This window comes from Mauremys mutica, chromosome 2 (genome assembly GCF_020497125.1).
Source record: "Mauremys mutica isolate MM-2020 ecotype Southern chromosome 2, ASM2049712v1, whole genome shotgun sequence".
Classification (NCBI taxonomy): Eukaryota; Metazoa; Chordata; order Testudines; family Geoemydidae; genus Mauremys; species Mauremys mutica.
The window spans coordinates 250,602,961-250,618,441 of NC_059073.1; the positions used below are offsets into that span (position 1 = coordinate 250,602,961).

A 15,481-nucleotide genomic window follows, 5' to 3' on the forward strand; every position below is an offset into this window, starting at 1 on the left:
ATTGTCACAAGTAGCTTACAAATGAAGGTCCTGAATTTGAAATTTCATTTTATTTTTACTATCAAGCACAACAATTAGAATCCAGTGAGACTACTGGTAATGTTTACTAATCTGTAATTCTGACCACGTTAGTGAATACCGTCTTAAGAGTCTTTATTCATGGTCACTGTTTTGACACTATAGTCAAGAGGATGGCAACAAATGATATAATGGCCAAGTCCTCTCTTTTACATATTACTTCATATATTTTAAACATTTTAATTTATAATTAAGTATGAAACACATTTGATTACTACTTTCAATTTACAAGTAAGCAAGCTATTTAAAGGAACAATATTAACTTCCTAAATTCCAACTCGCTGACACATCATAGGTGTGAGAACAAATTGTTCTAGTACAGGAGCACAGGAAGATTTAGGATAAGATTCCAGAAGACTCTGCTACAGAGTCTCCTCCTCTCCTCATCCTGCTTGCTCTTTCCATGCCCAGAAAGTCCTGCTTTGAATTATGTTACCTCACTCTCTCTATATACCATCAGCTGCTGTACATTAACCCCAAATGAACAGGCTATGTAAGTCTCTAAACATTTTTAGTTGGAAGATATTTCTTGTTTATAGGTAGCAATATCTTCTTTCAGAGAAAGTATCAGAGAGGTAGCTGTGTTAGTCTGGATCTGTAAAAGCAGCAAAGAGTCCTGTGGCACCTTATAGACTAACAGACGTATTGGAGCATGAGCTTTCATGGCCCACTTCATCGGATGCATACCTGCCTCTGGAAATTTCCACTACATGCATCCGATGAAGTGGGTATTCACTCACGAAAGCTCATGCTCCAATACGTCTGTTAGTCTATAAGGTGCCACAGGACTCTTTGTTTCAGAGAAAGAACACTTACTACTTTTCCTCAAATACCTAAGAGAGACTAAGTCCTCAGAGTAATGCACTAACTACTATTTAAAAACACACACACACACACACACACATCAAGGAAAACTAACACATATACTAGAAAAGAATCTCATTAGTTCTACTTCATTAATCTGCATAGCCAGTAATACTTGAGGGGGAAAAAAGTCTCACTCCAGTGCCCACATGGAGACCTGCTGAAGCCAATGTTGTTCTGCATGGATGCAGGGGTTCACTCATTTACATTCAGTTGCAGTATCTAAATCTCATTTCAAACCAAACTACACTTTCAAAAGTGAACAAAGGGCATTTTGTGATTCTGTATCCTTGACTAGGGGGGAGGGGAAGAGGACTCAGCAAACATTAATTAGCATGGTTCTACTTTATTTTTAAAAAATCCACACACTTTCCAATAAGGAGGTTTGAATTTATGATTTAAATGCAAATCAAGGGCTCCTACAAGCACTTATGCATGTGAGTAATTTTACAGGATCAGGGCTCAGTTTTGTAATAGAAAAAAAATTCCAGTCTAAAACTCTGAATGCTCAATTTCAGCCTAGAGTGATTGTTTATAACCAAGCTATACAACCTGAAAATAGGGTTATATCAAAAGGATCACAACTATAATTATAGCTACACAAGCCTCCCACACTCTCTCCTATTATAATATTCCTCTTTTGTAAAAAATTCCTAAAGTCTTCTTAAAGTCAATCCGAATATTTGTTTTTAAACAAAGGAACGGATAGTGGGCCATGACAATTCAAGTTTCTTACAATTCTGTAGGGACAAAACTACCGTTTATATTTCCATTCTTGTCTTCTTAATGGTCTCAAGGAATTCACAGTACAGCACCCGGTAAAACAGAAATTGGTGATACCTACATATACCATGCAACTGAGGAAAATCTGAACATCCCCACTTCTTTACGCAAGAAATTTCCAAGCAAACAATCCACCACACATTGCCAACCCTTCACTGTCTCATGAATTACAAGCAACTAAAACTCGACGTGGAAAGTCGTAATGGGAAGTGCAATGGATTCCTCATAAGCAACAAATTTTGATGCATACATATGTTATATGCCCACACCATATATTGTCTATATTCTGACACACATGCCTTAAACAGCTGAGATGTCTCTTGAGCCTCCCACAATTAAGGCTTCCCCAAAATCATTTACACTAGGTTCTTCAAAATAGGGCGTGTGTCAGAGCAGTTAGTAATTAGCCTAAGCCTGTGGTTTTTGGTCCCAGAGGGTAATGTTTAAGAAGCACTACGTGTACAGTATATACAGGCGCACATATTGCCTTTCCGATCTCTTTTGTTTTGGTGGCAGCCAAAACCGAGACATCCCTAGAGCCGCCGCCTCTCTCCTCTGCACTAGGCTCCTCGGCAGATCTCCGCTGCCCTGCTGCATTCAGCATTTGGCTCCAGTTAGCGGCCCCACCCCCGGGGATGCCAAGGGCTGCAGACATGCGGAGGAGGCGGCTGTTATCTGTCTGCGGCGCCTTTGCTCTTCCCTCCCGAGCCCATTGCAGCACCCGAGAGCGGGCGGACCCCCCGCGCCTCCCGGCACTCAGGCGGCACCGGGGCCGTGCCTGAGGGAACACGCCCCCGGCACAGCGGGTCACTCACCGGCTCCTCAGAGGGTCTCTCCCCTCCGCTTCTTCTCCCCGCATCCAGCACCTCCATCTGCCCCCAGTCCAGGGTCCCCCGAGTGAAGCGCTGGCTGGGGCGAGGAGCGGGGTCTGGCCGCGCCCGGGGCTCGCCGGGGCGGGGAGTGGGGTCTGGCCGGGCTCTACGGCGGACGCTCGGTCGCTGCCCTTTGTTCGGCGACGGGGCTCACTGGGTCTCGGCTGGGGCTGGGGCTGGGCCTCGGCTGGGGCTGGGGCTGGGCCTCGGCCTCCTCCCGGCGCCTGCCTCCCTCCCTCCCACTCCGCGGCGCCTCACGCGCCGGCCCGGCCTGCAGCCCAGTCCCGCTCAGCTCGTGGCCAACTGCCGACGCCAGCGGCGGCAACAGCAGCAGCTCAGGCCGGCGACCCGGAAACTCATTGGCAGCAGCCGGGGCCAGCGGCGCCCGGACGGGAAGCGGATCTGCCGGCCCAGGGGGAGGGAGCTGGGCGGGGCCGGCTCGGTCTGTGCCTGTGCGGAGCAGGGGCGGGCTTGGACCCGCGCGACGCGCTGGAGGATGCGTCCCGGCCTCCCGGGAGGAGGCGAGTCTAGACGCCACCGGGTAAGAGAGAGGCGGACGGAGCCGCACTCGGGCCGGGGCCTCCCGCCAGCTCCGCCCTGAGCCGCTAAACAAGCAGCTCAGCGGCGCCGTGTTATCTAACGGGGGAACCGACCTGGTGAGAGGAGGCCCGAGCCCCCCATTCTGGCCCCTCCAACGAGCATCAGCTCCTGTAGCTGCTTTGAGGCGGGGCAGAGATCAACAGGCCAGAGAAAAGTTTGGGGACCGTCGCCCCATCCGAGCTGGGGGGAGAGGGGACGGGGTTAGAGTGTCTCTGCCGCGCCTTTGCCTTCCGGGACAGGGGAGAACGTTTCCCCACCCAGCCCCCCTCCACAAAGACCTCTTTCCCGGGACAGCTTTGAGAGCGGGCTAGCTAGTGCTTAGCATCGTCTCGCCTAAGGGAGCTTGGCAGGGCCTGGGTGGGGTTTTTCTGTGTGCGTCTCTGCCCCTTCAGGTGACGCTAGTGGTTTCCTCTGCTGTTCGCTGAAACAATCGCTCATCTCAGTCCTGCGCAGAGTTAAAGTTCCCTTCAATTCAGTGACCGCACTCGCTTGTGACAGACACACCAGACGCTACCTGTGCTGTGTTATAGAGACCTCCACTTCATTGTTTTTCTGTTGAGCGCTCCCGCAGTAGCTGTAGAACTCACCTATGGAGATCCACTGTCTTCAGTGGGGCTGCTCATGTCAGTTAGAAATACTTTCTGCACTAAATGTTTGCAGGATCTGGGCCTTAACTAATCGCTTTGTGCAGATTATCTCTGGTAACCTATGGGACACTGTGGGCAGCAGGGAGGTCTGAACGAGGAAGTGAGGTATTCTGTTCCCATCTCCGATTCTCAGAAATGATGTTGTCTGATATAAAAGATAATGACGAATGTATGTAGTTGCTTGTACCCAAAAGGATGCCCAAACCAATTGTAAATACAAATAAAAGGAGTTTCTCTGACACAAGTCAGGTCAGAGGAATGTGACTTGTATTAAATGTATTAAAAATTACATTTTTGAAGCTAAAACCTAGAAGTAAGACTTGGGAGGGAACTCCATAGAATAATGTAGTATGTACTTCTTCCTTCACCTACTCTTCAGATCTCCCTAGTAGCCAGCAGCTCTGAGGTGAACCTTGGCTCTTTTTCCTCTTTTGGGAGACCACTAAAGCAAAGACTTTCCTACAAAGAAAGGATGGGAGGTGGCTGGGAACGGTCAAAAGACCTTCACTAGAAAACAAATCAAAACAATTTAAATCACCAATTTTAATTGTGAGTTAAATCAGCAAGCCTTGACTTCAGTCATCAATTTTAATCTTGTTTTGCATTTGTACTTTTTAATTATCTTCCTAAACGTTGTTTCTCATTGGTTAGTAACCATTAAAACCTGTTGATTTGCAACTAAATGTAGCTTTTGCACTAAATTTGGTCCTTTTTGCTAACCAGGAAGATATGCTATGTCGATAGACATTTATTTAAGCAATTAAGCTTACATTTATTCAGATTCTTGTTCAAATTCTTAACTTTTATTGTTTATGTTAGAAAATAGTGAATAATGCATTCCTTATTTCGGTAGTCCCTGAACTTTTCAAGGTTGCACCTTCCCGTACCCCTATCTGTCCCTGTCCTCCCCCCACCCCTGGGCCCAGGAGCAGGGCCATGGCTCGGGAGTGGAGGGATGCAGATAGGGGTATGGGGGCCAAGGCTGAGAGTGAGGAGCAGCGGCCAGGGCCAGGAGTGGAGCTGAGTGGTACTCCTTCCCTCGCTCCCTGTGGGGGCTGGCCTGGGCCTCAGCTGCCCCCCCCAAAAAATGTTCCTCCACGCCCCCCTGGGGGGGTATGCCCCACAGTTTGGGGACCTCTTGACTTACTAGATGATGATTCATTTTTACTTGATATGTGTCAAGCTCTATTTGGAAATTCAAATCCAATTAAATGCAAAAAACTGCATTTTAAAATTGTATTTATTAATTTAATAAAACTACCTTAAATATATTGGGTATATAAGAGAAAAGGTTTATCAAAGTGTGTTGCATTTAAAACTAGCTGATTTATTAAATAAAGTAGTGAATTAAACTGATTGGTTCTGTTTACCATTGTCCTTCAGCATTTTAGAACTAGTAGATCACATCTGCTCTCACCTAGTTTTTATTTATAGATTGGTAGAGGAAAACAAGGTTTCCTGCATTTTCAGCTCCCAGTTGGTTTCTCAACTCTGAATGAACTAGTCATTGAACTAAGCTAGTTTAATAAACTGAAATGAAGAAAATATTCTCTCTGGATCTGACTGATGTCAAAAGGTGCTTTACACAGAGCTCTTCTTCAGGTTTGGGAAATGTACTCATAGGACATGTCCACACAACAAAATTGTCAACTGAAGTTATGTCGATGTACAACCACCGTGGTAATTAAATCAGTGTTGTACGTCCACACTAGCGCCTTTTGTTGGTGGTGTGCGTCCTCATCAGGAGCGCTTACACCATCTGTCAGTGTCGGGCACTGACAGCCGGACCCTACCACCCAGCTCCAGGCACCAGCCCCAGGTGGCAGGGCTTGGGATGCCAGACATCAGAGGCTGGTACCTCTGTCAGCCACCAGAGGCTTACAGCCAGAAGAGTCAATGCAGTGTCTATACTAATACTGTGTTGACCTAACTATACCGACCTAAGGGCTATGCCTCTCACAGACGTGGAGTTATTAAGTTGGTGTAGTGGGCGACTTACAGCAGCAGGAGCAACGTTGTAGTGTAGACACTTAGGTCATGTCTACACTACCACTTACAGCACTGAAAATTTCTTCGCTCAGGGGTGTAAAAAAACACACCCCTGAGGGATGCAACTTTCAGCGCTGTAAAGTGGCAGTGTAGACAGTGCTACAGCGCTGGGAGCTCTTCCCCTTGTGCAGGTGGTTTTCTGACAGTGCTGGGAGAGCTCTCTCCCAATGCTGGAGCTGCGACTACACAGCCACGTTTTAACATCGGCTGTGTAGACATACCCTTACAGAGTTAGGTCCACGTAAGCTGCCTTATGTCAACCTAACTCTGTACAGTAGACCAGGCCATAGTGTCACAGCTATATATAAGTGAAACAGATTGTTTAATTAATGCATATTTCAAGGGACCAGGAGGAGGGAAGGGAGAAAGAAAAAAGGCAGACTGGTGGTAGGTGGGGTTTGTTAGTAGGTTGTTATAATAAGCCATAAATCCAGTTTGGCTATTCAGTCCAGGTTTTTTAGTGTCTTGCAAATTTATGAATTTAAGCTCCCAGGCTCATCTTTTGAAAGTGTTGTGCAGATTTTCTTTGAGAATGAGGACTGAGAGGTCATAAGGAGGAGGGAGAAAGCTTGTTCACTTTAGCCTCTAAGGATAGAACAAGAAGCAATGGGCTTAAACTGCAGCAAGGGAAGTTTAAGTTGGACATTAGGAAAAAGTTCCTACCTGTCAGGGTGGTTAAACACTGAAATAAATTGCCTAGGGAGGTTGTGGAATCTCCATCTCTGGAGATATTTAAGAGTAGGTTAGATAAATGTCTATCTGGGATGGTCTAGACAGTATTTGGTCCTGCCATGAGGGCAGGGGACTGGACTCGATGACCTCTCGAGGTCCCTTCCAGTCCTAGAATCTATGAATCTATTATATAGATGGGTGAAAGTAACTTAAAGGACTTACCAGTATGCAGGGCAGCCAGGGTCCTGGGCAAGGGTGGGGTGGCCAGGGTCCCCAGAAAGAGGGGGCCTCAGGTGGAAGGGGCAGGGGCTAGGCTCCCCCAGCCAGCCCTTCAGTGCTGCCTGGCCTGTGCTACCTGGGGCTCTGCTGCCTGGAGCCCCAGGCCCTTTTAAATTGCCAGGCCCCAGGGAAGCTGCCCCTTTTGCACACCCCCATCAGTGGCCCTGCCGGTATGGTGCTTAAAGTGCTGCTGCGGCAGTGCTTTAACATCAGCTAAGTACTGGCCCGTACCAACGGCCACTTTCTTACCGGTACGCCATACTGACCTGTACCAGCTTACTTTCACTTCTGGATATAGAACAATTGTTTTGTTACAATAATTGCTATTGGGGCATATAGTGCACTGGTTGAGGTATACTACATGTTGTGATAGGCATATGTAGGACCCATGGATCCTGAAAGCTGTGTTGTGGTAGGTGTTGATCATTTTAGCAGTGGAGATATGTCTGCTGGTTTTGCATCTATTGTTCTGGCAGGGTCTGGTGACACTTTGAGTTGGTGTGTCCTGGTCTGTGGGGAGCTTGCTTCCGATGATGAGCTTGGAGAGGTTGGGGAGTTATTTGAAGGTCAGAAGAGTTGGTTCAGGAAAGATTTCTTTCAGGATGTGGTCCCCATCGAGAATGGGCTGTAATTGTTTAATGATACCCCATATGGATTCCAGTGTGCAGTGGAAGGTGACAACTGGTGTGCTCTCAGAGGGGGGTTATTTTCATATTGAAGCAGGTTCTTTCGGGGTATTTGGGTGTCCCGCTCTATGATGTGATCTGCTTCTTTGGTGGAGTGTTCTTGTTAAGGTGTGCACCCAGGATTTTCTTCTCAGAGTATATTCTGTGGTATCTGAGTGTCTGACTGTAGATAACATTTCTTGGTGTGCTTGGGGTGGTTACTGGATCTATGAAGGTAGGTGTGGTAATCTGTAGGTTTCTTGTATATAGCTGTCTGCTGTAGAAGTCCTTTGTTGAAGCTGATCCTGGCATCAAAGAAATTGATGCTAATGTTGTAGAATTCCAGAGAGAGTTTAATGGAAGGGTGGTAGCATGAGCAGTGGGTGAACCATGGGCATGGGAGGATAGCCCCTGGCCCGTCCCGCCTCTTCCACTTGAGCCCCCGCCCCTCCTGCCTCTCTTCCTCGCTGAAGCCCAGAGGGCCCTCTCCCCCATAGCCACCAGCCCCGGGCCGTCCAAGCGCCTCCAGCCCGAGCAGGCAGTGCGCCCCACCTTCCAGCCCTGGAGCACCAGGTGGAAAGCTCACAGACCTTCCCATTCAACTCTGGAGTGGGCGGCGCGCAGCCCCCAGCCCCAGAACAGCAGGCAGTGCAGTCCCAGCCATCCCACGTCCTAGCCCCAGGCCTGCTGCTCTACCCCCAGCCCCACCCAGCAGGCTTCCTGGAAGAGGAGCTGGGGCAACTATTGGCAAGCAGGAGGGGGCCTTGAGGTGGGACGTGGGTAGCTGCAGGGGGCTGTTTGGGGAGGCGCAGCCTTCCCCAGCCTAAGCTAGGCACCGCCCATGGGTGGTAGTTCTTGAAGTTGTGGTGGAAATCTGTGAGGAAGTGTAGGTCTTTTGTCCCGTTCCCCTCTCCTTCCCGCCCCCCCATGATTGGAGAGGAGTTAACAGGCCATTTCACCTTGAATAGTCCATTGAAATATGTGTTAACTATTTATGCTAAACAATCTGTTCCATCTTGTATTTCACTGTGGCACTAAGGGCTTGGCTACACTTGAGAGTTGCAGCGCTGGGAGTTACAGCGCTGGTCGTACAGCTGTGTAGGGACAGCGCTGCAGTGTGGCCACACTTGCAGCATTTGCAGCGCTGTATTGAGAGGTGCATTGTGGGCAGCTATCCCACAGAGCACCTCGTCCCATTTTGGCGCCGTGGGTTGTGGGAAGGGGATGGAAGGGTGCGGGTCATTCCGCTTCCTGTCCGAACGCCCCGTGGTGCATCGCTTCACATCCCAGCAGTCACAGTTTTTCCGGCCACGTTTGGCGCCATTGTGAGTCTCTTGCTGTGTTTTACTCTCTCTCTGTGAAGCGCGATTTCTGTGGGAAATGGAGCCCGAGCTGCTGAGGACTGTGCTGATGAGTGTTGCCAGCACAACACGTTTGGCAGTTGAGCTATTCCTTCAGCTCCAAAGTGACAGTGAGGAGTCCGACGATGATATCAAGTCGCCTGCCGCGTGTGACACTAAATTGCTTGTGGCATTCACGGAAATGCTCAGCACCGTGGAACGCCGCTTTTGGGCTCGGGAAACAAGCACTGAGTGGTGGGATCACATCGTCATGGAAGTCTGGGATGATGAGCAGTGGCTGCAGAACTTTCGGATGAGAAAAGCCACTTTCATGGGACTGTGTGCTGAGCTCGCCCCCACCCTGCGGCGCAAGGACACGAGATTGAGAGCTGCCCTGACGGTGGAAAAGAGAGTGGCTATTGCAATCTGGAAGCTGGCAACTCCAGACAGCTACTGGTCGGTTGGGAACCAGTTTGGAGTGGGAAAGTCGACCGTTGGAATCGTGTTGATGCAAGTTTGCAGGGCCATTAATCGCATCATGCTAAGAAGAACTGTGACTCTGGGGAATGTGCAGGACATTGTGGATGGCTTTGCACAAATGGGTTTCCCTAACTGTGGAGGGGCGATAGATGGGACGCATATTCCTATTCTGGCACCCCCCCACCTAGCATCCGAGTATGTTAATCGGAAGGGGTATTTCTCTATGGTTCTCCAGGCGCTTGTGGATCACCATGGGCGTTTCATTGACATTTACACAGGCTGGCCTGGAAAGGTGCATGATGCATGCATCTTTCGGAACAGTGGCCTGTTCAGGAAGATGCAGGCAGGGACTTTTTTCCCAGACAGGAAGATCACAGTAGGGGACGTCGAAATGCCCATTGTGATCCTTGGAGACCCCGCTTACCCGTTACTGCCTTGGCTCATGAAACCCTATATAGGGAAGCTTGACAGGAGCAAGGACCGGTTCAACTACAGGCTGAGCCAGTGCCGAATGTCTGTGGAGTGTGCTTTTGGCCGTTTAAAAGCTCACTGGAGATCTCTGTATGGGAAGCTAGACTTGGGGGAAAGCAGCATCCCCGCAGTTATATCCGCATGCTGTACCCTCCATAATATTTGTGAAGGGAAGGGTGAAACATTCAGTCAGGCATGGACCACCGAGGTTCAAGTCCTGGAGGCTGAATTTGCACAGCCAGAGAGCAGGGCTACTAGAGAGGCCCAGCACAGGGCTACAAGGATTAGGGATGCCTTGAGGGAGGAATTTGAGGCTGAAAGCCAACAGTAATGTTTGCTGCCTTGCACGGGAGTGAAGTGCAGTGGTTACACTGTTAGTAGGATTCTATGTTACCTAAAATGATTTACAGTGCCTGTTTCTTTACTGGGCTAAGGTATCTTTCAGTTTCTGCAATAATAAAGTCTGTTTTCAAAGCCAAGAATTCTTTTATTGAAAAGAAAATAACTTCCTTGACAGAAAAACAACATTTTGGGAACCTAAAAGGGCAGGGGGGTGGGTTGGTGAACTGTACAGTCACAGGTTTGCATGTGTCCTGTCTGGAGTGCTGTGCAATGACTGCTGCACTTCAGGGTGCATATACTGCATGGTGATGGGGGTTGAGTGCATAGGGTAAGGGTCGTAGTTCTCAGGGCTGGTTGGTGAACGTACAGGTGTTGGAGGCAGCTGGTGGAGGTAAGAACCTGGATGCTGGGGAAGGGGGTTTGGAGCTGACCTTGGGGCACAAGGGAAAAAGCTTTGGGACGGGGTGGGGGCGGGGGTGCAGCACGGTAGTGCTCTGCCTGCATGTCTACGAGTGACTGGATAGAGTCCGCTTGGCGCGCCAGGATGCTTAGCAGCTGCTTTGTGCTTTTCCTCTTGGCCACTGCATTTCTCTGGCGGATCTTGCTTTCCCTTTCTCTCCAGTCCTGCAGGTTTTTACTCTCTGTAGCAGAGTGATCCATAACTGCTTTCAGCATGTCTTCCTTGGTTTTTCGCGGCCTCTTCCTTAGGTTTTGTAGTCTCTGTGCAGTTGAGGAGACGGGCAGTCCAGCAGTCAAGGTCGCTTTTGGAAAGGCAAAAATGGCAACAGTTAACAGGGGTAGCATTGTTCATAATCTCATCCAGACAGTAATTCCCACACACTGAAGGAGTTTACAGTCTTTACTTTAGCGTACTTTTCCCATACCAAACAGAGCACACATAACCCAACAGGAGCCACGAAATGGTGAGTAAGGGGGACTGATTGCTTCAGGGCTGTGCAGGGGTTTCTGTGCGTTGGGGACAGCAAACAGCTACAGGGGGCATCTGCACTGAACAGTCTCCCAACATTTTCCACAGGAGTTAATCCTGGAAGATATCTCGCTGCTGCGGGTCACCAGGGAAGAGCAGGAAGGTCTTCTACAGCAATGCGGATTCCGCCCTGGCCCCTATGCAGCTTGCCTGTGTGCAGCAATGGTCCCCCCACCCCTCGCGGCACAGTGGCGCGGATGCGTTAGCCTAACTGGGACAAGGACCACAATGGCTCTCCCTATAAACTTGCACAATTTAGTGTTGCCAATTTAGTGATTGTTTGGAAATCTGAAGTGAAATTGAAACATTAATACATACTTTAAAAGCATATAAAGTGTATGATAAAATACATGTATCTGAAAAAGTATAATAGATTTGAAAAGTACGAACATAGACTAGCTTCCTTATACAGCTTTTGTTTTTATGATGATGTCAGTACATTCATTTCAGTGATGTTGGCCAAATTATGATTTGTAAGCAAAGTCTAAATGAGCTCACCCTGACAGCTAGTGATGGGCTGGGGGGAAAGGCTTCAGGACCAGTTTGTATTTACAGTCACACCTAATCTACCTAGGTATCCAGCAAACAGAGCTGTATTGCCCAAGTGATTTTGGCTGGGATTGGATGCGGGGGTTGGGGAGAATGAAATTTTATTCTTATTGTATGAGTAAAGGGCAGTAGAACTGTACTTAGCCTGTGCTGATTGAGGGCATCAAAAGAGAGCCTGGGGACAGGTGTTTTGCTTGATGGTCTGCCTGAGTCACAGGCTGCCCTGCCCCTCTCCACTCTTTAAAGACAGAGCTGATTAGGATCCATAGATAGTCTTTTGTTTTGTTAAGTGACCGCTACAGTTGAAATCACTGATAATCAGGTCTAAGTGGAAGAGAAGGCCCAGTCTGCACTAGCAGCAAGGTTCCCCCACTGAGAGCTCAGCTGAAATCACTGTGAGCTGGGTGGAACCTCAAGAGACATGTGAACACACATGGGTGTGGCATCATACTTTCTATTTAAGCAAGAGATTCCACACACTACAAACTGGAGGCCAATGTTAAGTGCATTGTCACTTGTTCATCTTGAAGTTGAACACCGATTCCGAACAAGACCAGCAAATGCTCACTATCTTTCTGCAAGAAACTCAACTGACTGGCTTAGAAGCATATGGTGCAACAGTGAAAGACTCAACTTGAAAAAGTGAAGACCTCTTTCACCACATTCAAAAAATTTGCATACATGGCTGATGAATGTGCAGATGCAAATGGGCAAGTGTTAAGTCATTGTGTACATTATCTTTGTCAGCGGTAGGCCAGTAGATGCATTTCTAGGTGTTCAAGTTATAGAAAACACATCGGCTGCATCTGTGACAACCCACATCTTAGAAGAGTTAAATGCTTGTCAATTGGACCCCAAACAGATGGCTGCTTGTGCATTTGATGGAGCTGCAAACTTCTCTGGAAGACCTTGTGGAGTACAAGCTTTGCTCCGAGAAAAGTGTAACCCTAATCTCTCCTATACATACTGCAGAGGCCATCTACTCCAACTAGCACTAGTACAAGCTGCAGACTCTTTAAAAGACATTAAAAAAGCTATAAATTTAATGTCTTCATTATATTCTTTTTTCAGCAAGAGTCCAAAAAGACTGAATATCTTGGAAAATATAGAAGAAACACTGGGACTGAAGTTCAAACTAGTCCAACCTGGGAAAACCCTCTGGCTTTCTCATGAGCGATCCTTGGCTGTTTTCTTAAAATTACTCCAGCCATTATTACTGACTTTGGAAAGTGTCTACCAAGATGGGATGGATCTAAGTAGTGAGGCTGGTGGATTACTTTTGCTACTACGTTCAGAGAAGACTATTGCCATTCTCTCCCTTGTAAGTCTACTGTTGAAACCACTTGGGTCATTAAACAATACCATCCAGGCATCTGATACAACAGTAGTAGATCTTTGTCCAGCAATAGAAGCTACATTTGGATCAATCAGAGAGCTATCCATTGAAAAAGTACTGGAAGAAGCAAAGACTTCAGTCCAGAAGTTGACTAATGAAAGCATTTATATTAAAATTAAAATTAATGGAGATATCCTATCTCCTAGAACTGGAAGCGACTTTGAAAGGTCATTGAGTCCAGCCCCCTGCCTCCACTAGCAGGACCAAGTACTGATTTTTGCCCCAGATCCCTAGGTGGCCCCCTCAAGGATTGAACTCACAACTCTGGGTTTAGCAGGCCAATGCTCAAACCACTGAGCTATCCCTCCCCTCCTTAAGTGAAGAGAACAAGAAGTGTTTAAGACAACTGAAAAAATACACAGACTTCTAGATTCTACTCAACCTCTACGTAGCTTTTACAGATCCCTGTCCTATAAACCACTGACAGTTGAGTGAAGTGAGGCACTACCAGCAATGTGCTCAGGACAGAATAGAAAATTTGAACATAGAGTGGAATATCATACAATGAATGAATGAAGATTTGGCTTCAACTTCTTTTTTATCATCACTAGTGGTTCGACCTGATCTTTATGCTATGTTTCCTGAGATGAAAGAAGTAGGAATTCATCTCTTGCTACTCCCAGTCACAACAGCTACAGTTGAGTGTTTTGTCATCGTTCAATAGAATTTTCTGTTCTGAAAGAAGTTGCCTTCTGCCTGATCATGTGAATGAACTAATGAGCATATCAACTGAAGGAATGGAAGTACTGGACACACTAGACGCCACCAAAGATGAACGTGTTGCATTCAAGAAGTTCATTAACAGAGTTGTGCAAAATTATAACAAGAAACCAAGAAGGATTTAGATGTCGTGCTTCATCGAATGCTTGAGGAGCCAACTTTAATTTGTGTGATGATTTCAAAACAATAAAATGGTCATGAAACAGTTTTCAGTTTTTACCATTGGGCCATACAGCCCACCTTCACCCTCATGGTCTCACCCCTCATCAGCCCTTAACCTGCCCCCTCCCACACACACACACTCCCCGTAAATTCAAACACCCCCCTCCTAATTTCAATTCCTGGGGAAAACGCTGAACCAGGGTGGACCAGCAGCTCCCCGCTCCCTTAAGTTCTCTGTGGCAGCTCCAGATAATAAATGATCTCCAGATAAATTATCTCCAGATAATAAAAAATGAATAACCTGTTTTAAATGGAAAACATCAGTGAATATAATTATTTATGCTAAGGTATGATATATTTGGTTTGTTTTCATCTTGTTTCCTCAATCTAACCTTTTATTTCTGTTTATTTCATTGTCTCTAGTAATAAATGAAAAAGAATAAACCATGGGAAACCCAGAAAACATAGGAGATGCATATGTTGCTGTGATTCGTCCAAAGACTACTGCTAGCCTGAATTCTCGGGAATATCGAGCTAAATCATATGAAGTATAAACAGTTTTTTTTAACTTTCTTTGATTAACGTTTGAAAATATGAAAAATAACATAATTGAACAACAAAAACCTTAATTAACCCTCAGGTTAGATAGATAAACAGAGATTTACTATCTGAGCAATCTTAGGTACTTATATAGCTCCCATTACCATAGTAACTGTGTCCCACTCTTTTATTATCTATTTATTTATCCTCCGAAAAACTTTTGTGACATAGGGAAGTATAATTATCCCTATTTTACAGAGTGGGAGCTGAGGCACAGAGAGACTAAGAGACTTGGCCACAGTCACACAGGAAATTTGTGGCAGAGGAGGGAGCTGGATCTCTGTCTCAGGCTAGTGTACTAACCCAACAAATACCAAAACACTATAATGTATTATGTTATACTTTAAACAAATGTCATAATCACAACACATACTAGAAAAAAATCAGGTAACATCCTTCTAAGTTTCTGAAGTGATTTTTTTTAATTACATTTTCTTTGTGCTTAAAATCAACAATCAAACCTCAGCACAGCATATTGAAAAGAACATGTCAAACAGTTGCTGTTTTAGAATCTGCTCCTATAACCTCTGCGCAAGTGTTAACAGAGTCAGGTCTTTTAGTGTAAGGCCAGGTCAGGTATCATGTTGCATATTGGTGGAACTCTCTGCTGCATGGATCTTAATACAAGATTGGGATCTTGGCTATTCCCATTTCTGTGTCTTTGGTGGTCGAGATGACCTTCCAGAACACGCTGTTTTGCATACTTTCTGAATTTTCTCACTGCTTTTACAATTGACTACTAAGGACCAATTTGGGAAATTGCACCAAGATCCCACAAATGTGGAATCTTTACTGGCCAGTCATGCTTCTCCTTTTATATTATTTTATCTATAAAATAATACCCATTTTATAGATAAAAAGCCCTATGTATAATGACTTTGTACTTTTATTATTTTGTATCAAAGGATTTCAAATAAGAAAAAT

General features: G+C 46.5%; 2 protein-coding genes and 1 long non-coding RNA gene across 6 annotated transcripts in view; 1 reads left to right on the forward strand and 2 right to left on the reverse strand.

The window, feature by feature from the left end:
• ANKIB1 (ankyrin repeat and IBR domain containing 1) overlaps positions 1-3,339 on the reverse strand; it is a 168,335-nt gene extending 164,996 nt beyond the window's left edge. For 3 of the 4 annotated variants that reach the window (XM_045003432.1, XM_045003433.1, XM_045003429.1), the window contains exon 1: positions 2,541-2,772. The gene's annotated coding sequence lies outside the window, so the exon portion shown is untranslated. Of the gene's footprint in view, positions 1-2,540; positions 2,773-3,250 lie in introns of those variants that run through there. The other variant, XM_045003430.1, reaches the window with a different exon arrangement.
• The window catches only part of KRIT1 (KRIT1 ankyrin repeat containing), a 47,652-nt gene continuing 35,192 nt past the window's right edge, over positions 3,022-15,481 (forward strand). Inside the window, exons 1-2 of the mRNA XM_045003436.1 lie at positions 3,022-3,138; positions 14,381-14,505. Of these exons, the coding sequence (XP_044859371.1) occupies positions 14,404-14,505 (102 nt within the window). The 5' untranslated portion in view covers positions 3,022-3,138; positions 14,381-14,403. The remainder of the gene's footprint in view (positions 3,139-14,380; positions 14,506-15,481) is intronic.
• Positions 10,767-15,481, reverse strand: part of LOC123362887 — a 47,854-nt gene continuing 43,139 nt past the window's right edge. The window contains exon 7 of the long non-coding RNA XR_006576623.1: positions 10,767-10,903. This is a non-coding gene — a long non-coding RNA (uncharacterized LOC123362887). The remainder of the gene's footprint in view (positions 10,904-15,481) is intronic.